Source organism: Crocodylus siamensis, chromosome 1 (assembly GCF_052110815.1).
Source record: "Crocodylus siamensis isolate JL-2025a chromosome 1, ASM5211081v1, whole genome shotgun sequence".
NCBI lineage: Eukaryota > Metazoa > Chordata > Crocodylia > Crocodylidae > Crocodylus > Crocodylus siamensis.
In genome coordinates, this window is record NC_143395.1 from 67,671,117 (window position 1) to 67,697,072 (window position 25,956).

General features: G+C 40.5%; 2 protein-coding genes across 5 annotated transcripts in view; one reads left to right on the forward strand and one right to left on the reverse strand.

Annotated features, from left to right (window-relative positions):
- The window catches only part of MRAP2 (melanocortin 2 receptor accessory protein 2), a 53,500-nt gene extending 42,443 nt beyond the window's left edge, over window positions 1-11,057 (forward strand). For both annotated transcript variants that reach the window (XM_090035922.1, XM_090035914.1), the window contains exon 5: window positions 3,409-11,057. In XM_090035922.1, coding sequence (XP_089892048.1) covers window positions 3,409-3,802 — 394 coding nt within the window. In that variant the 3' untranslated portion in view covers window positions 3,803-11,057. The remainder of the gene's footprint in view (window positions 1-3,408) is intronic.
- Window positions 11,058-12,876: 1,819 nt separating this feature from the next.
- Window positions 12,877-25,956, reverse strand: part of CEP162 (centrosomal protein 162) — a 75,828-nt gene continuing 62,748 nt past the window's right edge. For 2 of the 3 annotated variants that reach the window (XM_090035883.1, XM_090035891.1), the window contains exons 23-28: window positions 22,514-22,738; window positions 21,192-21,847; window positions 20,279-20,420; window positions 19,526-19,624; window positions 17,790-17,924; window positions 12,878-15,269 (exon numbers count right to left, since the gene is read on the reverse strand). In XM_090035883.1, coding sequence (XP_089892009.1) covers window positions 15,051-15,269; window positions 17,790-17,924; window positions 19,526-19,624; window positions 20,279-20,420; window positions 21,192-21,847; window positions 22,514-22,738 — 1,476 coding nt within the window. In that variant the 3' untranslated portion in view covers window positions 12,878-15,050. Of the gene's footprint in view, window positions 15,270-17,789; window positions 17,925-19,525; window positions 19,625-20,278; window positions 20,421-21,191; window positions 21,848-22,513; window positions 22,739-25,956 lie in introns of all 3 variants that reach the window. The other variant, XM_090035900.1, reaches the window with a different exon arrangement.

Consider the following 25,956-nt stretch of genomic DNA (forward strand, 5'->3'; position numbering starts at 1 on the left):
CAGTATCTTAGTGGTTAGAGCCTTTGCCCAGAATGTGGGAGATACAGGTTCAAGTACCTTTTCTGCTAGATGGTGTGGGGTGGTGTCTTGTTGAAGCAGTTATATTTTAAAATGGCATAAAATCTTCATTAGTAATGGGATTGGAACCAGGTATTCTGCCTCCTTGGGTGACCACCCTAACCGCAAGTTTAATTCTTCTGATTTTTGCCACTGAATCGCTACTGCTCAGGAAGGGGCAATTTTTCTGTGTGGGCCAGTGGCATGTTGGGGGGGGGGGGGCACTAAGCTGCGGCACAGAAGTATAGGAGTGGATATTGGGCTTTTGGCTCCCCCCTGACTCAGGAGGTACCAGTCACCCATGCTTGAAGAGGATCATGGCAGTATATTTGAGTCAGATGGGTGATTCTGTGTTACCTTTATTTGAACACCAAAGACGGGGCTTACACTATCCCTCTCTGGTATTTCCTGCTGGCTAGTTGAGGAGGCCACTACTTAATGTGCTGGCTGTTGTGATGTCTGTTGCTATCTGCTACTAAGGGCTTGATCAGGAAAATAATTTCAGAGCAGTTTTCATTTGTAGCTGATGGAGCCACTTAGCTTCCAAAGCTTTTGCTCATATAGAGCAAACTTAGCCCTAACTCCTTCAACCGAAAGGAGCCAATCTTAGGAAAAGTTCCCTGCTTCATGCCACAATTTCCTGGATGCATAATTAGCAGGGTGTGGAAGATGCTTATTTAGTTCATTTAACTGGCTTGGTGCTAATAGGTTTTGCAGTCCCTCTCCTATTGCTAAATCAACTCTGAAATTAAACATCCAGTGCGAGTGCCCCAACATGAAGTACTTTAGATTTCCATTCAAAAAATAGTTACTCGAACAGATGCAGAAGGTGACATGAAGGCTGCAATAAGAGCTGAAACGAGAATTATTTTAAAATTAGAGCTAATACTTTCAGAAGCTATTTAAACTTAATTTCCCAGTTCTGTGCAGCTCTGCTGCTCCTGTTACAGGCATTCTAGGCGTCTGTCTGTCTTGAGACAATAGACTTGAGCTGAGCGAGGCATCAGCTTGCTCAACTTCTGGGTGTGGCTGTAGAAACCCAGTCTCTTCTGCACACGTTTGAAAGTTGTATTGAACAATCCTGAATATGGTGTAGGGTTCTTCCTAAGGCCTCTTCTTTCCTCAAAGGCCTCCAGTCCATACTTACAGACATATTTTATTCTGAATTGAAAGAGTGTATGTAAACAGGTAAGGGCCTGCTTGTTTAAAAGTCGTCGGTTCTCACAGTTTCCATTACTTGGTACCTTTCATGGGTTATGTGAGCACAGTTCAGAATAAAGATCACAATCTGTTTCTGAGCAGTAGTATTGCTCCTAGGTGTCTGGTGTAGTAGATGAGGACTTGACTGTGAAGGATGGAGTTCTGGCTTCCCTTTATAGGGGGTAGATAGACAAATAATACTGAGTTTTAAACGGGGAAGAGGGTGGTTATTGCATGTCAACAGATCCATTGTAACTGGTTTTTTGTCTACTGTAACTGTGGCATGTGGAAGCTAAACTGCAGTTTCATTTTTGGTAAATTGTCTACCTATTGCAGAATAAAATAAACACAATACAGTTGCTGTGGTTCTGTCCTTCCATCTTTAATGGTTATGATTTGCTTGTTCTAGGGAAGAGAGATTAAACTTCTTAAGCCAAATGAGAGGTGCTAGGCCAGTCTTCAGGATGGATTGAGTCTGCACACTGGTCCCATGTGCTAGATTCAGTGTACATGTGCCCAGGACTGGCCTGGAGCACTGCCAGCAGTACATGCCTGGGACTGGCCCCATGCTCCCTACGCATGTATGTGCTACAATGATGCGCAGGTCCAATCTGGGACAGCCTAGCAGCACCAGCAGCCAGATGAGAGGGCTCTGTGGGCCAGATCTTTGAAACCCCTGCTCTTGAACAGATAATTTGACAACTTTATCTGCTCCACTTCCCCCAATTCTTTTCTCTTTCTTAGATATTTGTGATGTTCTTCCTACTTCACTTGCAGATCTGTTTCGTTCTGTTAACATGAGATGCAAATTTCTGTTCTGTTACAGAAAAGCTTTTTCTCAAAAATAGTTTTAAAAAAAATCAGTTAAGTCTGGATAGCTCCAACTGGACTTCCCAGGAATCCTGCAAAAATTTGGTGTTTTTCCTCCCAGAGTCACGTGATGAAATTAAAAATGAAAGTCATATTTAAACAAATGTTTTAGCCCTTGTAGTTATGTAGAAAGTCTTTAATAACATGCATGCTAAAAGGTCAAAAGCCGGAAGGCCTCGAACACACTCCAAAATGTGTTTTAAACTTCTATGACTCAACTCAATTTCTTGGGGTGTTTTTGCTTTTTGAAAGGTTGGCACCCATAGAGGAGACTGGACTGTTCAGTTACCTTGTTGACTGTCTTTGTCCTGTATCCCTGCTATGTCTTGCCATGGTTCCTGTTCTTAAAAGTCAGTACTGTGTCTAAGTTCATTGGAGCCATCCTCTCTTATTTGAGCCACTATGGGCCTGCTGTAGCCAAATAAATGAGCACAGTGGGTGGGAAGGGGAGGGATGTTTGGACTGAGTGTGGAGCCATAATGAAGTGGAGCATTTGGGAACACATGGCGTCTCAGGGGGACCAGGTGTTTGGACTGTGGGTGACGTAGGCTACCGCACGTCCCCCACAGTGTTCCTGCTGTCTCCATTTAGAAACTTCTTCACCCGCTGAGTAGAGCCGAGTCTTTTTCACTTGTATTTTTTTTGTTTGTTTTTTACTTCCTTTGGAGCTATGGGGGGGATATTTGAGTACAACGTGCTTGAATGTGTTTGTCTTATCACAGCTGTGCCTCTAGTGAGAGAGCTCTGAGAAGAGCTAGAATCAGTATGGATTTCTATTCTTTATGATTACATGTATATTCTTGAATGTTCATTGAGAGCACTAGCTACTACTTCCTTTTCTTTGTGTATGTGGTTTGATTGGTATTTCCCTTCTTCACTGGACCTCTGATGGCTCAGGTTCCATAGTGGCTTGTTCTGTATATAGAACACCATTAGATATGGACACATGGGGTTTCTTGGGTCTTGTAAGGGGAGCAGCCTGTCTCAGTTGCACTGTTTCTTTGGAGCAGGAGATCAAGCGGGGAACACAGAGTATGGAGGGGAAAGCAGAGTGGCAGATTGTGTAGAGGAAGGGCGTTGGTTGGAGCGTGGGGCTGATCTGTGGTATGTCTGCTATAGAGGCTGGCCCTCGCTGCCTTTAGCAGAAAAATTGGCATGTGTTCCCAACTTTGAGAATTTCTGAGGTAAAATTTGATATTCAGATATGGGCATTTTGAAGCCTAATAGTTGTTTTTGTGTGGTTATTTTTTATTAATAAAAAATGCTTTTCTGTCGTTTTAGCAACACTGAGCCTTCTGAAAAGAGATTCCGCCTGAACAGTTTTGTGGCAGACTTCGGAAGACCTCTAGAGTCGGACAAGGTTTTTTCTCGTCAGATTGCTGAAGAGTCCAGGTCACTTTTTCATTTCTACATTAATGAAGTGGAGCATTTGGACAAAACAAAACGAAGTCACAAAACTCCAGGTCTGGACAGTAATATCTGCTTCCAGGAAGTACCTAGGAGCAGTGGAAGGTTTGAGGAGGAGTTGAATTGTCTTACAAAATTTAACATCCCTAATTTTGTGAACACTGATCAGAACTCCTCACTTGGAGAGGATGATCTTCTTATTTCAGAGCCACCAATCATTTTGGAAAGCAAATCGGTTATCCCAGCCTCGCATCAGATCCTGAATTGAGAATTCTGAATTTAAGCAAAATGTCTTTATAGCTTCCACTGTTTTAATAGGCTTTTTGGCAACTAAGATAAGTTATTTCTTCATATTTGATGCCCACTTTTTTATCATAAATATTGAATTCGTTCATCAAAATCCCTTTATACTAAAATGAAATATTCAATATTTTGTGTCCAGAGATTTGCATCAAGTTTGTGATGGGTGTTTCCTTATGTTAAAACCTTGACATTTTGGTTCTTTGCTTGCTAGCTCTTTTTTAATGGGGGGGGCGGGGATTATGCCTAGTTGCCTACTGGTATTGGGACCTGCTAACATGAGATCAGAGTAACAGATTCTCCTTTTGAAGATGGGTAGTTGGAGGACTGCACAGCTGGCAGAGTTGCTGGATTCTGGAACAAGCTTTGTGTGAAACGCAACAGACGCATTTGTTTTTGAAGTTGTTCCTCTCCCCCAGGAGGGGAGTTTACATTGAAACATAACCAACATAATGGAAACTTGCATAGTGTTTAATCCTAGAAGCTGCTGAAACCAAATTTACTAATCCTAGAGAGAAGCTGCCTTGCATATCATATGGTTTGGTTTCAGCATTTAGAAAATGCTGTCACCATCTGCTGTTGGGGGAAAAATAGGCATGCCCATATTTTACAGTATTTCAGCTTGGTATTCTTACAGTTGTCAGCAGTCTGGAATGACAGTGTTTTACATGCAATTAATAATTTAGTGTTGTGGATCTGATTGCTGGTACAAGAAATTGCATTTTGTTAACATCTCATTCAAGGGAGAAACCATAGGAAATGGGATCAAACTATGCCTATCTTTTTGTTTATAGGATTGTGGGTATACCCACAGCCAGGTATTAAACTGTACATAGCTACTACTTGTTGTTTGTGCTTTTAGTCGGGAAAAGCGACACATGCCTGCACAGCAGTTGCAGCAATAGTGTGGACCTGTGCTAACTTGTTTGATAACTTTGCAGAACCATTCACTCGCCTGCTTGCACCAAATTGAGGAGACTTGATTGGAATATTTTTGACCTTTTTAAAAACACTAGAAAGTCCAGGGGAACATTTACCTCCTCCCCTGAATTGCATATGGTTCTTAGCTGATGGGTAGGACTAAAGTTCACTGTCAGAGTTGTAGAGCTCTACAGGATTAAAAGAAGTCTAGGAAAAAGGTAGGTGAATACATGTTTAATTTTATCCATGGTGGGGGGTGGGGAGGAAGAAATGGTGGTGTCTTGGCAGTGGGAGACTGGAAAAATGTTGCCTAAAGCTCCTGCTTTGCATGCACGTTCTGCAGCACCTAACTTCTAGGTACCCAGGTGCTTTGAGGAATTTACTAATGATGCAGGTTGGGAAGCTGAGAAACTCCCTGTCCAGATACCTCCCTCACACAGTGATCAAGTCATCTTCCATCCTTCTCTTGGGCATATCAACAAATTCAACTCCCAAAGCCTTGGAGTAGGAGCTCTCATTTCTGCCACCTCAATCATCCTTTTCACATACTGCTGTTTTTTACTTCCTGAATGTATTTATCCTCAACCTTCACTAGGCTGAAGTGCTGCAGTCACCTAAAGGTGTGCTCTCCAGCCAGTGTGTGATAGGGGGGCTGCTGCTTTGCTCTCCTTGCTCTGAGGCAGTTTGGATCGCTGCCAACATGCCCTCTCCCCCATAAAAGAATAGAGGTAATTGGTTAAGCTGTCAGCCTAAGCATGGCAGCCTGTTCGAAGAGCTTGCCTTGGGAGCAGCATTAAAGATCCACTGTTTGTGGGAAGTGGACAACTTGCTGCCCTGGGGAGAGGAAAGAGTGGGCATTTCAGGATGCGAGGGAACTGGGGCAGCAGACAGGTCAATTTGCAGGCCCCTTCTTTGAAGAGGAGCCTTTAAGGTAAGCTCTTTACTTTAACTAACCTACATGTATTTAGCACACATAGTTAAAACTGCAGTCAGACCAATACTTTAACCCCTTGTTCAGCTAGAGTCCAGAGCAGGTGGGGAGTTCTCTAAGGAGTTTGTCTGGAAACTTTCACCAGCTTACAGGAGAATGTTATTAGGGAAGGTCTGCTTAGAAAGAGGGTTAGGAAGAGAGGGCTGGTAGATTTTAAGATCCAGGGAGATGGCTGGAGGACTCTTATGACAGAACCACTGCCAGCTCTTCCTCTGCTTGCACCTGTGAGGCATCAGTCTAGGCAGGACTGCTCACTGTTGAGGCTTCCACCTTGATCCTGGTTTGGTGCTGTGGAGTCTGTGGCTTGTGGGTTCTTCCAGTGACAGCCAGGTGAGGGAGTGCCTGTGCTATAAGCAGTGCCTCCTAATAGTGTCCCTCAGGCAGCAGGCAAGACTGCTACAGGAGGAGGTGGCAAGGCTCTGAAGCATCCTTCACTGTGAGGACTTTATTGATTCAGGGCAAAAATAGTTTTCATCTTTATTAAAGGGAAGAAGGAGAATTCAGGGAACTACTACAACCATGTCAGCCTCACCTCAATCCCTAGAAAAAGTGTGCAGCAGGTCCTCAAGGAATCCATTTCTAAGCACATGAGAAGGTGATTAGGAACAGGGAAAGGGATCTTGGAGTCATTATGGACTCCAAGATGAACATGGGCTGTCAATGCTAGACTGCAGCCAGCAAAGCCAACCGCACCTTGTCATGCATCCAAAGGTGCATCTCAGGCCAGTCCAGAGAGGTGATCCTCCTCCTCTATGCGACATTGGTCCGGCCACAATTGGAGTACTGCTTTCAGTTCTCCGGGCACTGCACTTTAAGAAGGATGTGGCCTGCTTTGAGGGTTTAGAGGATGGCCACCCACTTGGTTGGAGGGCAACAGGACAGGCCCTGTGAGGAGAGGCTGAGGGACCTGAACCTGTTCAGCCTCAGCAAGTGGAGGCTGAGGGGGGATTTGGTGGCTGCCTACAAACTCATTAGGGGAGATCAGCAGCAGAAAGGAAGGGTCCTATTCCCCCAGCAGCACCTGGGGTGATGAGGGACAGTGGCCAGAAGCTGCTGGAAAATAGGTTGAGGTTAGAGATTAGGAGGCACTATTTCACTGTTAGGGTGGCTAGGATCTGGAACCAACTTCCTAGGCAAGTGGTCCTCGCTCCTACTTTAGGTGTTTGTCCAACCTCTTTTTGAGTTTACATGTCTGGGGTCGTGATCCCAGCGTGTGCTCCTGCCATTAGCGGGGAGATCAGACTGGATGATCTGTTCAGGTCCCTTCTGACCCCAAACTACTATGAAACAGTCATGATGGATTCTCCAAGAGCAAGTCATGCCTGACCAACCTGATTGCCTTCTATGAGACGACTGGATCTGTGGATGTGGGTGGACCAGTGGATATGATACCAAAAGCCTTGCTAAAGTCCACATACATGGTCTCCCACAACATACTTCCTTTGCTTGCTTGTAAGGATGGGTTGGATGAATGGACTGTAAGGTTGATAGCTGGCTGGATCATTGGGCTCAGAGGGTAGTAGTTAATAGCTTGATATCTAGTTGGCAGCCGGTATCAGCTGGAGTGTCCCATGGCTTGGTCTTGAGGCTGGTTTTGTTCAATGTTTTCATCAATGACCTGGAAGATGGTATGGAGTGCATCCTCAGCAAGCTTGCAGATGACACTATGCTGGGCTGAGTAGTAGATGGAAGTGGAGGGTAGATCTATGGTTCAGACCTCAAGTAAGTGGAGGATTAGACCAAAAGGAATCTCAAGCTTCAGTAAGGACAAGTGCAGATTAGGGATTGACTGGTTAAGCAGTAGCTCTGCAGAAAAGGACCTGGGGGTTAGAGTGCATGCGATAAGCTGAATGTGAACAAACTGTGCCCTTGTTGAGAAGAACGGTAACAACATACTGGACTGCATTAGTAGGACTGTTGCTAGCAGAATGAGGGAAGTGATTTATTTATCTTTGGCATTGGTGAAGCCACATATGGAGTACTGTATCTGTCCAGTTTTGCCCGCCACCCCACAGATGTGGACAAATTTAGAGGCAGTCCAGTACCAGGCAACAAAAATTGTGAGGGGGCTGGAGCACTTGACTTCTGAGGTGGGCTTATTTAGTCTGGAGAAGAGAAGACTGAGGAAGGATTTAATAGCAGCCTTCAACTACCTGAAGGGTGGTTACAGAGAGGCTAGAACTAGACTGTTCTCACTGGGGCAGATAACGGAACAAGCAGTAATGGTCTCAAGTTGCAGCAAGGGATGCTTTTAGGTTGGATATCAGGAAAAACTTTCTCACTAGGTTGGTAGTAAAACACTGGAGCAGGTTACCCAGAGGTTATGCAATCTCTATCCTTGGAGGGTTTTAAGACCTGACTAGATGAAGCTGTAGCTGGGATCATATAGCTGGATGATCCTGCTTTGAATAGGGGTTGGACTAGATCAGTGTTTCTCAACCCATGGGTCACAACCTGAAACAGGTTGAAAAAATATATTAAAGGGTCATGGACAAACTTTTAAAGATGGGTTGATAAACTTTTTAAAAAAAATGGATTCTCCTTTTTATAGGAGAAAAACATGGAAAACGATGGCTTTTCTCCTGCAGGCTGGCAGAGTTCTAGCCTCAAGGGGTGCTTGCCTCCCTCCCCCCCTCACCACACACACCCACTCCCTTCCCCATACACTGGGGGGCTGGGGCTAGGGGGAAGTGGGTCGGGAGTGAGGGGCACTGTGGGACTAGCCATCACTGTGTACAAATAGGTTGTGATACAAAGAAGGTTGAGAATCACTAGATGACCTCCTGAGGTTCCTTCCAACCCTCATTTTCCATGGTTTGATTTCTGTGCTGGGGAAATAAGAGACCAGATATAATGCTACCTGTAGCTGGATACAAGTTGCATGTGACACTGCAAGGCACCACTATAGAGAAAATCTTGTTTCCATTTTGATACCATTATAGAGAACATACATGCACCTCTGTCCCCCTCAACTCTTGTAGAATCTGCCTGCTGCCTTTCACATTGCCTTTGGAAACAGAAGCACAATACTTTTTGTTTATGTATTTGGTGGGAAAAATATGGGTAAAGTAACTTTTTCTAGCGGAAGAGAATAGAAGCAAACACCAAGCTGTCATAATGTTCATCTCGTTACTAAATGCATGGCTGGCAGACATTCAAATATATATCCATGATGGGTGGGGTGTAAGCACTTGAATTAGAGTGATGTGAATAAAAACGGAATCGCACTAAATGTGGAACAGATGGGCAATGTGCCTTAGCATTACATTCAAACGTTTTGACCTCACCACAGCTCTGTCAGTCATGGAGAAGTAGGGCTGGAAGGGACCTCCAGAGGTAAACTAGTCCAACCTCTTGTCTGAGGCAAGGTCATCCCTATCCAAGCCATATCCCTACAACTATAATCTACATAAGGCTATCGTCAACCCTGATACGTTGACCTAACATGTTAACTTGTCACAGGTAAAGCAAGGGAACCACAACAGCCAATGTCCTGCTTCTGTAAGGTGATGTCAGTATATGCTCAAGAGGTTCTGGCTTGAGAGCTACACCCCTGCTACAGAGGAAGGCAAACCCCCCTCCAGTCTGTACCAGTCTGACAATGGAATAAGATTCCTTTCTGACCCCAAAGTGATCAGTCCAATTCATGAGCAAAGGGTCAAGACCCTCTAGCCAGGAGCTTCCAGCTTAGTTCCTAGCTTGAGAATTGGCACGCCCCAGTTTAAATCCCCAGCCTTATCTGTAGCTGGCACCCAATGCTTCAAAATCTCTACTTTCATCCTCCAGTGCTTCCATTCACCGTGTATTGATAGTATTAGCAATTATTAAGTATGAGGGGCTTATGCTGTCTGTCTCAAATTTGATTAAACAAACACAACAGAGCATGAATAGGGAACTTGAAAAGTATCTTCTCAGTACATTATACAGCAAAATAATTATGTGATTTTTAGATCTTTTATATAAATTGTTCTCTACCTGGGATGTCTTAGGTGTATATTGACATTTTTATAGAAGCAGGACACTGGCTGCTGTGGCTTCCCTGCTTTTACCTGTGGCAGGCTAGGGTGTCCTATGTTGCATCAGGGTTGATGGCAGTCTTATGTACAGTTTAGATTATGGTTCATATGGGATGGTTTGGATAGGGATGATCCTGCCTCAGGCTTCCCTGCAAGTCAACCCTGCCCTTGGGGGAGTCCATTTCTTAACAGCATAGGGCGGGGCAGGCTGTCAAGTGACAGTTGGCATTTGAAAAGCAGTAACTGCCACAGAAAGCTGGCAGGGCTGCCACTGTGTGGCCCCCCTTCGCTCCCCCTGCCCCCCTGCAAGGAGAATGCCTGCCAGTCAGCTGACTGGCAGGAAGTGGGGCATTGTCACATGGAGAACAGCTCCCTGCCCTTCCCTCCCTCCCCCCTTTGCTCTTGCACTCCTTTGGGGGTGACTCAGAGGCATGCATGGAGAGGAGGAAGCACTCAGTCACTGTGGCAAGGCTTCAGGAGCATTGCAGCATTGTGCACCAGCCTACCTTGCCCCATGCTGCTCTGGCCTGCCCCAGAGCAGTGCATTGTGAGATGGGGACAGGGACGTTTTGCTGCTCTGGCAGCAAGGCTCTCATTCCTTGCCACTGCAGTACAGCTGTCTGCCTCACCCAGCACTGTTCTGAGTGAGCTGGGTGCCATGGGTGGTAAGGGGAAGTTGGTGGAAGTCAGGTTTGACTCTTTTAACCTCACTCCCAAAGTGCTGCCTGACCACTCAGCTGGGCAGTGAGGGCAAGCCAGTATGATGCCCTGCTGCATCTCAAAAGCAGGGACTGCTTGGCAGGGAATGGTGGTTGCTGCTCCCCTTATTGTCCAGTCCACAGGGAACTGGTAGCATGAGGATGGGACCTCCCCCTGCACCTTCTCTAGAGCAGGGTGACATCAGGTTCACTTCTGGTCTACAGGAGGCATTAAACCCAGGGCAAAATATAGATGTTCAGTCTCCAGGGAGCAATTTAACCCCAGTTATTCCAGGGTTATGCTTTTCCCAGAGTAGTCATTGCATTTTAACCACCATCACCCACAGAATCATTGTGCAGTAGGAGACCTAGCAGCACTGAAGAACATGACCTACCACAATCTACTTTTTGGATACGTTTGTTCCTTAGAGGAAGGTTTAAAACAAGGTACTCTTAACTTTAGCGGAATGATTTACTGAACAAGATTAAGCCCTTCATATATCTGTCCATCCGTAATGCTTTTGGAACACTCGGCTCGGCTGCCGAAGTAACAGATCAGAGTGCTCTGCAGAGTGCTACCATGACAGCAGGGGGGGCGGGGGGGAGAGAGAAGGTGAAATCAGCACCACTGCCCCCTGACCCTGCTCTTCGGAGGCAGCAGCAGCAGCATGAGGTGCTGGTGGAGGGGGATGATTGGGGGTGGAGTGAAAGGGCCTACCCCTGCTGCTCTGTTCCTGCCATCATGGCAGTGCTCTGTTATCCTACTCCCACCCCTGCTGTTTCCCCCAGCCTTGGAGGTGGAGGGGGACGGAAAGAACAGCTCTGTACCTGCTGTTATGGCAGCGCTCCGCTGTGGGGGGGGCGCATGGCCAGGTGGGGAGTGGTCACAGCATGGGGCAGTGAGGAATGCCATGTGCAAGCTTCCCCCCTACCTCCTCTACTCTGGGGAGGCAGGTGGCAGCACTCTGTCTCTATTTCCCCCTCCCCATCATTCTTTACAGGCAACTCAGTAGTAATTTATAATTTCTATAATGGCCAACAGCCTTCCTTTTGTTTTTCCAAAATGAGGGGCAAAACCAGTACGCTTCTCCAAGTACTATCATTCCCTCTTCCTTCTCTGGCCCCATCTGAAATCTGGTGTATTTCTGTGCTCATCTTGGTGTCAGTTACCTTGCACCAATGTGAGCAGGTGAGGGTGGGGTGTCATGGACTGCATCCCCTCTTCCCTGGCTCCTGCTGCCCCAGGCTGTAATGCTCTCCTTAACTTCCACACTGCAGGGAGCAGTTTCAGACCCCAGGGCTGCATAGTTCCACTAGGCAGAGTGGCATGCTTGAGCTAATATTTCTGAGCTTGCAACTGCAACACATACTACTGGAAAACTTACCCACACTTGGTAAAACCCAGCTCTATGCAATGAAATGAACAATCCTTCTAGTCTTAAGCATGAGAGTAGGGAAGGCAGTCTGAAAACCCTGCAACTATTTGTGCTTTTGCTTTCTTCGACAGACTGTCTTTAGTTAAGCATAGCTTCCACAATGAGACTGTCTACTCTTTTCCTGTTTTGCTGCCTACTCTATTCTTCTGTGCTACAGCTTCCATCTCTTGAAACACTTCATGAGCATTCATCAAACTTTGAACTAGGTCAGTGAGTCATCACTGGGACAGCTGTTTTCTGTCTTTTCTAAAGGTTCCAAAGGTAACTCAGTCAGTAATATTTTAATGTAATGTATAACATGGAAAATTCCCCAGAGCTTGGGAAATGGCTGACAATATAAGAATGCTTATAAAATACATGTAAAGTTTGGAAAAGGGGGAGCATTTTTAAGAATCTGTGCATCCATTTACAATAATAAACAGCAGAGAATGTATGATAAAGCTGTATTAATGATGTCTTTCCTAGTTTCTAATGGTACTGAAAGAAGAATAAAACTCTACAGAAAATACCATCCTTGTAAACATATTTGAAATGGATGAAAGTTTGATACTAAGGCCACTTTCAGAAGATTTTACAGTATGAGCCAAAGAAATGTTAGGTGTGTGTGTGGTTTTTTTTTTTTTTTTTTTTTAAATCAGCCTTTCCCCTGCTGCTTATTCTTGAGAGAGATTATTATAACAAATAACTATGACTGATTTCCCCTCCCTTGCATAAAGTCCACATTTTAACTTAGCTGTTGAAGCTAAACGCCTAAATATGTAGTAGTCTATAAAACAATAACTCTGTTCTGTCACCCTAGCTGTTCCTAGTTATAGGAAAGTGCTCTGGATGTAACGTCAGCTGCTGTATGTGACAGTGTTGTACCCTCTGTCAGGTATCAAGTTCTTTCCCTCTTCCGTATCCAAATACGTGGTTCTTTCAGTGTATGTGTATTCAAATAAATGCATGCAAAAATTAGACATGTGATTTTTTTTTTTATAGTGTAAGGTAAACAACATATACACACAGGGGAATATTCTCAAAAAATATTAATTATAAAATTTGATTCCTGCCAACAAGACAAAACTGTCTAGAACTACACAAGACGAATTCAGATGTCTGAGAACTCTCATTTGTGTTAAGTGCCTGGTTAGAAATAACATTAAAATACACCTTTTGATAAACGAGGAAGCAGGGGAGTGAACTGATAGTCCTGAAGGAATAAGGGCTTCCAGCTTAAGGCAAAATCCCAAGCTGTCCTGCTGTTGGTCACCTGTCCCCAGCAGACCTGCTTTCTAAACACTAAGAGCACTGAGCTTCCACAGGTCAAACCAATTCTGGAGCACTTCAGTATATTAGCAGAAGCCCTTGTATAATTATAGTCAAGTTACATAAACCTCCCCCCCAAATGCTTTTATCTTTTTTATGTATTGTCTATATACATATTACAATTATTGTTCTGAGGATATAAATAATACCGATACATTGCAACTTACACTATGAGTTTGCTCTTTTTGTTAACTGAAACATTTCTCCACATTGTAAAATAGTTGTATTATCATCATTGCAAAATAATTCAATGCTTTTATGGCAAATGTCTATAAAGGAAACAAGGGTAGATTGAAACCATCTACTTTTCAATATTTCATTTACAAACATGAGAACTTACAGATTAAAAAAATACATTTACTCTTAATATTTTATATACAAATTTTCATAGCCTTATTTACACAAGTGCACATTAAAACTTCTAGGTTGTTCCTGGAAAACAACACTTTTTTAATATTTAATTTTTCTTTAAAAAAATAGTAAAAAAAAATCTCAACATGAGGTATCCAATGTGGTAACTGTTTTGATCCCAACCTTATCACAGCTTTACACATACAACTGCAAATATTTACATAATGTGTGTATATTTTTATAGATAGATACATACATGCACACTATGCAAAGAATGTTAAAGAGCAAATATACTATTCATTAACTATGGACATTCAAATTGGTTTCAGTTTAAACCCACAGTGGAAACTGGTAGATAGTACTTTTGTGATTAATAGAAGAATAGATTGTCGCATGCCCACATAATTTAACAAAAGATGTTTTCACCGTTGGTCCCTACAGAAAGATGCTGATGTACAGGTGTGCATGTTCTAAGGAAAATGTATGAACTAAATTATTCTAACTGCTCTGTTCATCATCAGTAATCAAATATAAAAACAAAATATATTTTAACATAGGATTACCACAAGGCATTTCAATTTGTAGGAAACACCCCCAAATTGAAAGAAAGCCCTTCCAATTCTGGGGTAATTCCTGTTGTAAAGAGAAGATCTTTCCTGCTTTAAAGCACTTGGAGAAATTAAAGGGCTGCAAAAAAGGAGAGGGGTGAATACTAGATGAAAAGGGAGATGAGATGTTAGAAACATATAATACAGATTTTATAACCTTCAGAATGTATACAGCTGATATGGTTGGTTTAACCATCTTGTTTTACGAAGGTCATATTAGGTAGATTTCTCAGAGGAATCTGATGTAAGGGAATTGATGCAACTGAGCAATCTAGAAAGCAAACTATGCAACATGACCTATATTATGCACATCAAAATATTCAGTCAAGTTCCACAGTGTCAGTGTGAGAAACAGTTTTCTTTGCAATAATTCCTCTTATGAATAAACCCAAATTATCTAATTCAAATGACTTAATTTTTTTACAATTCTTTCTGACACCACACAACTTGACTGATTACTGAAAAAGAAAATACAAGACTGGTCTGTTGTTCATTGAAAACTCATCTTTAGGCAAGCACAGTTGAAAATGAGTTCACATTAATAATAGGGAGACTACACATCTTGTTTTTGCTGAGACAGGACATCTAGAACAGGTGTACCAAATGGGACTGTCAGTTTGGTCAATGAAGCTCGTGTTCCATGAGATAAATGGTGTTTAACACTGGACATATCCCTCCTGCCCCACTAATCCTGGAGTTCTGGATGCTCAGCCAAGCATGTTAAGGAGCGAGGTCGGGGGGGACAGCGCTCCATTTTGAGACCAGGGAAATCCAGTTACTCAAGTACCTGTAGTTACAAATAATGCACCTCTGGTTGTTTTCAATAGTCTTTCCTAACCCCAGCTGTCTAGATTAAAATTCTGCTTCTCTGATGAACTATTACCCATTCACAACTTCCAATAACTTCCTGGCATGTTTAATCCACTGGAAACAGGTGCTGGAATAATAACTCCTTGTTTCTGTAATTCCCGTAGAACATCTAGTATTGAATCTAATTCCACTCGAAATTTCTCCAGCTCCTGATTCTTTATTTGTGCAAGTTTCCTCCATTTCTCAATCTCCTGGATTTGCTGTGCTTCAGCAACATGCTGTGTTTGTTGCACCACCTGAAAATTATAAGCATACCTGCTCAGTATCACACTGATTCAGAGCTATCAATTCACTGAACATTCCTCCTTACTTGATACAGCCCTTTTGCCAAAACACACCCTCTTTACATATACTTTAGTAAAGTTGATTTAGTATGTTGATTTCCAAAGGCTAATATTAGAGGGGACTTTTTCCACCAGAGCACATCTACATGTGCAATTAATGCACCTGAATTTTCTGCACTGAAATTTCAGGCTCATTAAAGTACTCTCTGATGCATGTCTACATGTACACCCCCATTAAGAGAAAATGAAGCCTGATAGGAGGCAGCTGCCCAGTGGAGATTGGGACAAGTCTCAATCTTCATAGCTGCCTGGCAGCCAGGACAGCTCTCCCAGTCTTGTGGAGTTTGGGACCTGTCCTGATCTCCACATGGCTGGGAGGCAGTGACCCGCTGAGCCAGGACAGCTCTCCCTGCTGCCTAGACTGACTAGGAGCAATTTGTTCCCGGTCAGCATCTACATGTGTATTACGGCACATTAGTTAATGCGCTGTTTTTCTAGTATCTGCATATACAGGTACCAGAAAATAGGACATTAGACTAATATACTGCACAGTAATTGCTGCACTCATGTAGATGGTGACGCTTTACTGTGCATTAGATTAGATGTACCCAGTATCTAATAATTCAAACTATATCAGATCTCTAAGTCTTTTTTAAAACTTGCCATTTAAAAATACATATTTATTGAGTTAACAATAGTGTACAACAAAAACAAGCCATATCTGGATTGTCTTCATGGTACGGAGTTTCTGTGGTGGATCTATGCTTTGTAATAACTATGTAATCCCCATCTCTTGCTCTGTAAGCATACTACATTGACAGTACCCTGCAGCTGTTGCAGATATGAATCTGAATGAATTTTCATGTGATGCTAAATTAAACATGTTTATGTCGCATGAAATAAAAATCTGTCATTACTGAATGTCACAGCAGAATATCTTATTTAGGAATATATTGTGTAAAGGAAAGTCATTAGTTTTTTTCCTTTTTTTTTAAACTTATTTCCTAAGGCTTAAAGGCACTTCTTGCAATTCCTAAAGCAAAAAGCAAACAAAACCCCCCCCAAAACCAAAAAACTACATATTAAATGAAAATTACTTAATATTAATGCTACTGCTATTAGTGTTAACACAAAAATTCCTTACAATAATATAGACCAGAACAATGGAGTTATACCAGAGAGTCTGACACTGTAGTTTAGATATAAAAATTACTAAATGTTAAATCAAATCAAAGCATCAACCCACAACCACCTCAGTTAAGAAGTTTTTCAGAGCTTTAAAAGACAAGGAAAACATTCTCACACCTGCAGTGGGAGGGAGTGGGATAAAAAGAAAGACAAAAATATTAATTTATTGGTTTTGATGTTAAAAAATTGACAGCACAGTAAAGTGGAAACTGCATGTCAACAGCCGTGAAGATATAAACATGAATATAGTACAGATCTGATTGATAGGATATAATAATTTTCTTCTTTAAAAGAATCTAAGTGGCAAGTTCTATTTTCTATGGCACTAAGGAGCTTTTGTGGAATGAGTAACTTTCTTTTGTGTAGGAGAAAGCGCTTTCTTAGGGGCTGGTGTTACCCAGTAGAATAAACTCCCAGATAAAAAACCATCATTAAGAACAGTCACAAGGCTCACCGCCTTCTACTCCCACGATACTTTCTTGACTTTACTTCTATTGTTTCAAAAAACAACACAGTACTTATTAGCAACCCAAAAAACAACCCAAGATTTTACTGGAAAAAAGAATTATTTTCCTGGGGCAGGATGAGAAAGAACAAACCACATATGAAAGATGCCAGTCACATCATTTCAGTAGCAAGGTGCTACTGGAAGACATTCACACAGTAGAGGGATTAGTGAGATTAAAAAAAAAAAATCTTATGAATTGCAAGGGGGGGCAGCAATCAGAAGCTAGTCTCTGGATATAAAAAGGATTACTAAGAATACAAGGCTAAAACTTCATATACAAGGCATAGGAATCAATGACAAATTAAAGGTTTTAGCACTATTTTTAAAACTGAGGCTTATCTTCATTTTTTAAACAGAGAATTGTTAATAAGGTACAACCAGCTAAACAATCATGAGACATACCTACATATAAGCAAATACTGGATTATACAGCTAAGACAAAGATAGTAATTACAACACAGCTATACATAAAAATATTAATCCAGATTTTCAAAATACTCATAGCCTTCCTTTCTGTGTCCATAAACTGAAATTTGACACTCATGTTTACTGTTACTTGGAACTCTAAATATCTTATTTACAATCAAACATACAAGAATGGTAATTGACCCTACTACTAATTTTGGGTGTAAGATTTATTTGCACTAGTGAGCACCAACTAGAATAAAAGCAGCTCATTACACTTGCCCAGATTATTTCAAATTACACTGTAGGTATCAAATATTCTTGATTAATGTCAAACTACATAACAAGCTACAATATTTGATATTTTTTACCTGCTGTAGTTCTTGTTCTCTTTGGTCATGTCTGGTCTCCATATGCTTGATTTTTCTTTCTAGGCATAAGAAGCGTTTCATTTCAGGACTCTGGCTCTCTTTAGCTTCTCTCAAGTCTTTTAGTAATTTTGCCATCTAAAATTGAGATATTTATTATTTACATTGAAGTACTGCTTGTTATGCTAGACAATATATTTCTGGGTCTGCACACACAGTAGCAACGCATGCTTCACTATACCAGCAATCAGATTGCTTTCCCTACTCATATGCTTAAGTGCTATAAGTGAGTGGTATAAGCCTGTTCTTAGAACAAAAAGGTGAGAAGAACCTCTTATTACTTAACTTCCTTCATGCTGGGGAGCCTCTCTCTCTAGTGAAGGATGGAAGTCTTTTTCTTTCAGAATCAATGAGTGCACATAATTTCTGTCTCCTTAGCTCAACTAGCCCTTGCTGGCCAGGAACCACAGAAAGCCTGTTCCTAACAAACAGTTATTTCCACAACAGGATTCTGTGAATGAATTTATCAATGGAAATAGTTCTCAGGAGTAACTGAAGTGGTGGGACCATATTAGAAACACAAACATGGATTTCTGAACTTCTGACTACAATAAGGTTCGTCTTTCAGCCACTTTTGCTACAAACTACAAGCCAAAAGAAAGATAAATTAAAAAGTGCAAACATTTTTATCTTGCACGCCTACATTTAGACACAAAGGCCCACTCACATAAATACTTTAGTTGAAACCGTAGAGGTTCAACAGCTGTAAATGGAAATGGCCTCATTTTTAAGAACCCAGAGGGTTTCAGATGTTTATTTTTCAGAAGTGAAGTTTGTCAATGCTCTTCTTGTTGAACAATGAGAGAAACTAGAGATGAAAATGCCCTGTGATGTACTCCAGTTCACCAAGCCAAGGTATGATTACAGAGACATACTAGATAATGTATCTTGGGACAATGACATTTCATTTTCCTATTGTATTTTTAATCCACAGTGGAATGTTGTTACTGTAGTTAAACCACAATGACAACACCAACAAAAATGGAAAGTAGTAACAGCATCTTTATAAAACAAAGAGCTTATTACTTCTTTTGTATACTAAAACAATGTACAAGACATGGCTTTACATCAGTTTTCAGATAAAGATTACATATCAATATATAAAAAGCCTCAGTGAAGCTCATTTCCAAAGACTAAATTGAGAAGAGTTTATGGGAAAAGATAGTATTAGCATGTAACACTTGACTACAACCTACTCTGATTTTAAAAATTTAATTTTGTTAAAAGTAGAGCTAAAAATAGACTGGGTTTTTATAGGCAGCTTTCATTTTATTGTACTTACTTGATTCTAAGACAAGATTTTCCCTCTCCCATTTAACATAGGGAAAAAAGCCCCAGAGGCAGAGCAGGGTTAGGCATGGGCCAGAGTAAGAAGGGGGAGAACGCAAGCTGTTTGACCTCCCCACACCACCTTGCCTCCCTGCAGCGGTGGGGGGCAGGGAGAAGGAGATGATTTAAAGATGGCCCCCAATAATTAGATTCTATACATGGAAACTTATAACAAATTTATACATTTTCTGTGTATAGAATCTAGTTATTGGAGGCTGTGTTACATTCAGGGTCGTCTTAGTTTCAAGTAAATATGGTATATTGCTGGAACCTTACAAAAAAATATGTTTGATTTCTTGCATTACCTTTGGATAGCTAAAAAGCTCCACAAACTATTCCTATACTCTTACCTCCTTCTGTAAGATTTCCTCTCGCATCTGTGAAATTACTAAGGCTTCTTGATCCCTCTGTAGTTCCTTAACTTGTTGTTGGAGGTGTTTTATTAGGATCTAGGGAATATTGATATAGATGTCATTAATATAATCCCTTTGAGCAGTTATTTAAAAACCTTCAAAATGAAAGAGAAACTTTTCTTGAATCTTAGTAAGAACTGTATTGTACTTTATACTAAAAAGCAAGTGATATAATACCAGTATTCTAGGTGCATCTGATTTATACATAAATAGTGCTACTTTTAAGCTGCTTGAGTTCTGTTGAATAGAGTAATAATGAAAAGTAAATATATAAGGATATTATCAGAGTTTAAAACCAATATTTAGTTTGAGAAAAAAAAGTTATCAATATCCAACCTAAGATAATTACAAGTATACAAACATAAAACTCCCCCTCTACAGACAGAAATATCAGCTAAGAATATTTTTGAAAGAATATGGTCCATTTTAATTGAAAATGGTCAATACAGGAAACCCTCTCTATTTGTGGGTTTGGCATTTGTGAATGCCGAACCCGCTTCTTAAATACACTCAAAGGAGCTCCTCGGGAGTTCCGCTGTTGCCAGAGCAGCCGGGATACAAGAACTTATCCCCTGCAAATGGCGAGGGTTGCCTGTATTTATAGTCATTTAGAAGCTAAACAGTTTAAAACAGTCATTAAAAAGATCTGATGTGCATTAGAAACAAATACATTTAATACTTGTATTTTACCTCTTGGGTTGAAATTTTGCTATTTAGTTTTGCTAGTTTAGAAGCGGAATGCTCCACTGCATGCTGGCAAAGAATTTTCTCTACTTCTCTCTGGTGGGATGCTTTAAGAGCTGTGATATATTCAGCTGTCTCTTCTTTTAACCTAGAAAAAGAAAAAAAAATGTTTTCGCTCGATCTGAGCCTTGAATAGTTCTATACTTAGGCACTTAAAAGGTCAAGTAAGTTACGGGCTTTGTATCTTCCAAATTTCTCAGGCACACCTTGTGTGAAGTGACAACAACTGCAGTGACATAATTACTCTTGATATACCCACAAATTTGGTAACTGCATTTTTGCAGGCTGCTATCACTCCCATGGCCTGCATACAATTTTGAAGGTCTAGGTCAGAAATATCAAATGATGCACAGTAAGATGAAACAACAATGGCATCTAAGTGTGTAACAATTTTTTTTAAAAACATTATTCTTACTCAAAACCATTGCAAATTGAACTAGTGTAGGTATGTCTGAAAGCACTGAAGTGGTAGTACTCTCCAAAAAATATTGAGGTCCTTTTAGAATCTTGTTCTAAAAGTAAGGAAGCACACTGATGCCTTGATGTAAAGAAATAGCTTATATTATTGTGGTCCACTCAACTGCAGCAATCCTATTGTTTCATTTTTTGATCAAAAATGCCACTTAATGCCAATGCCAAAAGAAGAGGCAACATTAGCAATCCTTGTATCTTTGTCCACAGATGGACAGAAGCCACCAATCAAGTTCAGCAAAACCACTAAATAATTCTCACTGCTAACATGAACTATTCATAGATGTGGACTAGTTGTTAGAAGGCACTGTTTTATTACTAATACCTAGGTCCTGTTAGCCAATATTCTATTATTACAGCATCTTAAAAACACATGTTAAACACTTACCTACGCACATTATTTTCGGAATAAGCCAGTGCTGCTTGAGACTTCACTTGCTCCTGCTTCATTTCTAGACACAATCTTTCAAGCTCATCTTTCAACTGTGCATTTTCTTGCAGAACTTCTGAAATATGGGGATCAGCAAAGCTATGTGGTTGATATATTTTTTCATCAATAGTGTTGGGGAAAGGTTCGTGGTTGCTAGATTTCCTTTTATCTGTTGCTGAAGTATCCTGTAAAATCTCTGTAGACTTTTCACTGTTGTCAGCTTTGTCATTTGAATTCTGATCACACAGCATCCTCCTTCTCTCTCTCTGAAGCGTCTCCACAGTTTTTGTAAGGTCCTGTATTTCTTTACTTTTGGTGACCAGTTCTTGATTTAATTTTACCAACCTGGCTTTTGCACTGGCTTGTTCCACCTGGTCCTCTAAGTGTTTATCACTTCTTTCACTTCTCAGTTTTAATTGAGAGTTTTGATCTTTAAGATTTTCAATTTCTGTTTGAAGATTTTTTATAGTGATATGATAGGTCTCTCTTTCATTGTGAAGTTCTCGTTCAAGTGCTGTAAAACCACATTTGTTGTCATGCAATTTCTGGGGTTCATTCATCAACTTTGAAGCAAGTAATTTTTCAAGCTCTATAAGTCTTTGCTCATACTGAAGCTAGAAGAAAAGCAATTTACAGAACTGGATTTATCACTCCTTTTTTGGTACAAGTTAAGATGATGAAGTTAACACATAAAAATAAATATAAATATATAAAACATGATACTTTTAACACTTCAGAAAATGGTAATAAGCTATTAAATTAACAAAATTACTATCTACGACAAAGGGAACAGCTTTGAAACAGCAGGACACAAAATATCACTTAACTAAATGCTTTTCTTAGTACACTTACGCAGGGCAGAGTGTGGGATATACGCTTCAACTTAACATATAAAAACAAAATGATTTTGTAGTCTACTATCCGGTGTGTTTCAACTTATGAATATAGCTAGATAAATGAGGATCTGCAGAATCAAATCTTTTACCTTCAGGCATGAAAAGATATTTAATGGGTCCTGAGAAATTCCCTCTGCAAATTTATTCCTTCTCTGGCAATTAAGAGGCTTTTACAGTTCAAATGCACAAGTTTAAAATCTGGTTCCTGAAACTACAAGGTTTTTCTTTAAATCTCATCTTTAACTTCATCCTGCAATACTGTAATCTCAAAACCAGAATCTAATATCTAACAAACCGTGAAAAAAACTTAACTCTACTACTTATAAAATAAGCTGCTGCTCAGCACGAATAAAAGAATCCACATGTGACTCTTAGCTTAGCTACCTTTATTTTTTGAAATTGTTGTTCCATAGCACGGAGACTTTTCTTAGCTTCCTCATCTTTCCCCTCTAACTCTGTTTCTAACTTTTTTATTCTTCTTTCTAGAAAATCAATTGTATTGGTCTTAGCTGAAACATCAACTTCTTCAGAGGCTGCTGCAGCAGCATATATCAAAGCAGGCAATGAATTTGGATGCCTTCTCTTTAGAATCCCTTCCATTTCCTTAATCTGTCAAAAAGAAAGTTATCTAAAGTTAGGCAGAAATAATGAGAAGACCTTTATTACAACACAAATATACTGTACTAAAGATGGCTAATGGCTTGCTGTAAGTGAATTAATGTGAAACCCACTAAAGTTCTGTTAGAAGGTAGAACTACACATTAAAAGGGAGCTTTTGGCATAAAGGCATCAACAGTGAATTTTCGACTTTTATGAATCTGTGCTTGAAGGAAAAGGCTCCAGGATAAACTTGCATCTAAATCAAATTAAGAGCTACATTTCTTTTAATTTGGATTCTGATTTTTAAATCTTATTTATTTTAATAACATTAATCTTACTTAGCTAAAAAATGGCACTTAGCTAAAAGAATATTTCTAAAGCAGGATAGAAGGGCTTTGGTCAGAATATTTCCACGTAAAAAAAAGTATTTACGGTAAGACATCAATTATTCACAATAATTGTCACCATCATTTCAGATAATTAATTTTTTCAGATGATCGTTCAATAGTATATTGTACAGCAAATATACTTAAAAACAAGAAGAAATAAACATGATAACATATGATGTTTTAAAATCTCAAAGCACTAGTAAACAAACAATGCTGTGTTGTCTTACTGACAAGCAAAATCCAATTACAGGCTGATAGTTTTGTTATTAAACAGCCTTCCCACTAACTGACTTTCCAGATAACTGACTCTTTACTGAATATGCACACCTCCTGGAAGAAAGACTCATTTGTTTATTATGAAAGTTAAAATAAGATTCCTAAGCACTGGTGTCGTTCTAATGCTTTAAACTCAAACTACATATTTTACTATGATGACGTTACATTTTAAATGCCAGGGGCCAGGATTTTTTGGGGTGATATCTTTTATTCGACTCAATGAACAGCTGGGATAAAGTAAGACAAGCTTATGAAGTCAAAGTGTTTTTCTTCATTTTTGCCTAATTCAATCTCAACTCTGAAGTTAGTTCAATAATAAAAAAATACATTGAAGAGTTGAATAGAAACTAACAACAGCTACCATGGAGAGGGCTGAAGTGTTTAATGCTTTTTATACTTCATCCTCACCAAAAGGTCAATTGTTATATGACAAGCAGAATTAACATCAAAGATAAAAGTGGAGGTTAAGAATCTTAGCCATCAGTAGGGAAAGAATAAGTTAGAGATTATTTAAGACAAGTTATATATTTTCAAATCAGCAACTTGATAAGGGTCAACTGAGATCACTCAAGGCTGTGGTACTTGCAGTCACTGGTTATTTGGTTATGATATTTGTAAAGATTAGGTAAAGCCTTAGAAGGCTGGAATAGGCAAATATATAGCCCAGTGAAAGAAAGAAATAAAAAGGGAATCCAGCAAATTACAGACCAACCTGTCTACAATATTTGGTGAAATACAATTAACTTGTAAGTACCTAAAAGCAGCATATATTTGTCAAGTGTAAACCATGCTAACCAGCCAGATTTCTTTCAATGCCAGAATATTGATGGGGAAGAGCAGTGGATGCCATAATACCTAGATTTCAGCAAAGCTTTTGAAACAGATTTTTCTTCTGTCATTTTCATAAGCAAGCTAAGACAGTGTATTATAAATGACCCTATTATAATATGGATCCATAACTTTTAATACTTTAGATTATTGTACTGAGAGAACAGTCATCAACAGGTCAGTCATACTGGGAGGAGAAATTAAGTGGGGTCCCTAGTAGTTTCTCCTGGATCCTATATCATTTAGCATCATCATTAATGACTTGGAAGAGGGAATCTGCATATGACACTAAGCCAGGTGGGGTTTAGGGGGTAAGATTAGGATTCAGAATGATTTTGATGAATTGAAGAAATGTTCTGAAATACTGTATTTACTCAGATACAAGACAACCCCCCAATACTAGGTTCTATACATGGAACATATTTATAAATTTCTTATCATTTCTAGGTGTAAAACCTAATGACTGGACTGATGTCTTGAATTCATCCCCCTCCCACTGCTACAAGGAAAATAGTGCCTTTGGAGCGGAGAGGAGGGGGAAAAGGGGTATGCGCAGGGCAGGGTGGACTGGGAAGAGCTCTGCGCAGCCCAGCCTGCCCCACGCAGATCCAGAGGCACGTCACCCCCATGTCTTCCTGGATGAGCTGCAGTGGCAGCTGCCAGATGAGCGGGTAAGTGCCGCACCAGCAGCAACCAGAGGAGCAGAGTGCAGTGGCAGTGCACCTCCCCCACCCCCAACAAGCCACAGCTCCATCCCGTGCCTGCCCCACCCAGGCAGTGCTTGCCCCAGCCTCTGCCCCCAGCTCCACTCCTCCCTCACCACAGGGGCCCTGATCTGCTCCCCCATGCCCCTCCCCTCCCCTCCTCCTACTCCCTCCCCTTGTACCACACCAGACTTAACAGCTGCATGCCGCTCTTCAAGCTGTCAGGCTGTGCTCCTCCCTGCCTATGCGCTGCGCTGCAACTGTGCACACACACAGGCATTTATTGGCCAAATTATCTGCCACGTCAGGCCGATTTCCAATACAATTAATTTTCTTTATATCAGTACCTGTCTGATATTGGACCGATGTATTGGTGCACCTCTAATGCACTGAAAAGAATTCTTAATTATTCGCGTGTCTAAAGCACTAGAATAGATTATTTGAAAAGGGTTGTGGCATCTCTATCACTGCGAGTTTCTTAAAGGGTAAATTAGACAAAGATAAAAATGTTTATTTGGGATGATTTAGATGGCAAAACAGAGCAGGAGGGTTCAACTAGGTGATCCCTTATGTCCCTTCCAGTCTTGCTTTTCTATGACTCTAGAAAGAGAGAGCACTCTATTTTAATGTATACCATTTACTTTAAAAAAAAATGTGAAAGGGCCAGAAACAATACAAAACAGTCATGACTTCTTAGTTTCCTCTCTTTTCTTCATCTCCTGTTCGACTTTCCAACTTATACTTGATCCTACATGATCTCATAATATTTTCATATCCAAATTGTTCTCATAAACCCAATGAGTAATCCAATAAAATTATTATTTCATTGCAGATCCCAGAACAAAATATCTTGTTTGTAAAAGAGAAAACATTCACATACAGAATTTTTATTTAAAATTACGCCGATAAAATTAAAACTTGTTAAAATACACAGAAACACTCTTAATAGATTAATTAGTATTTATAGCACTAATATAAAATGATTAATTTATCAAGGGATACTTCCAATAAGATCTCATAATATGTTATC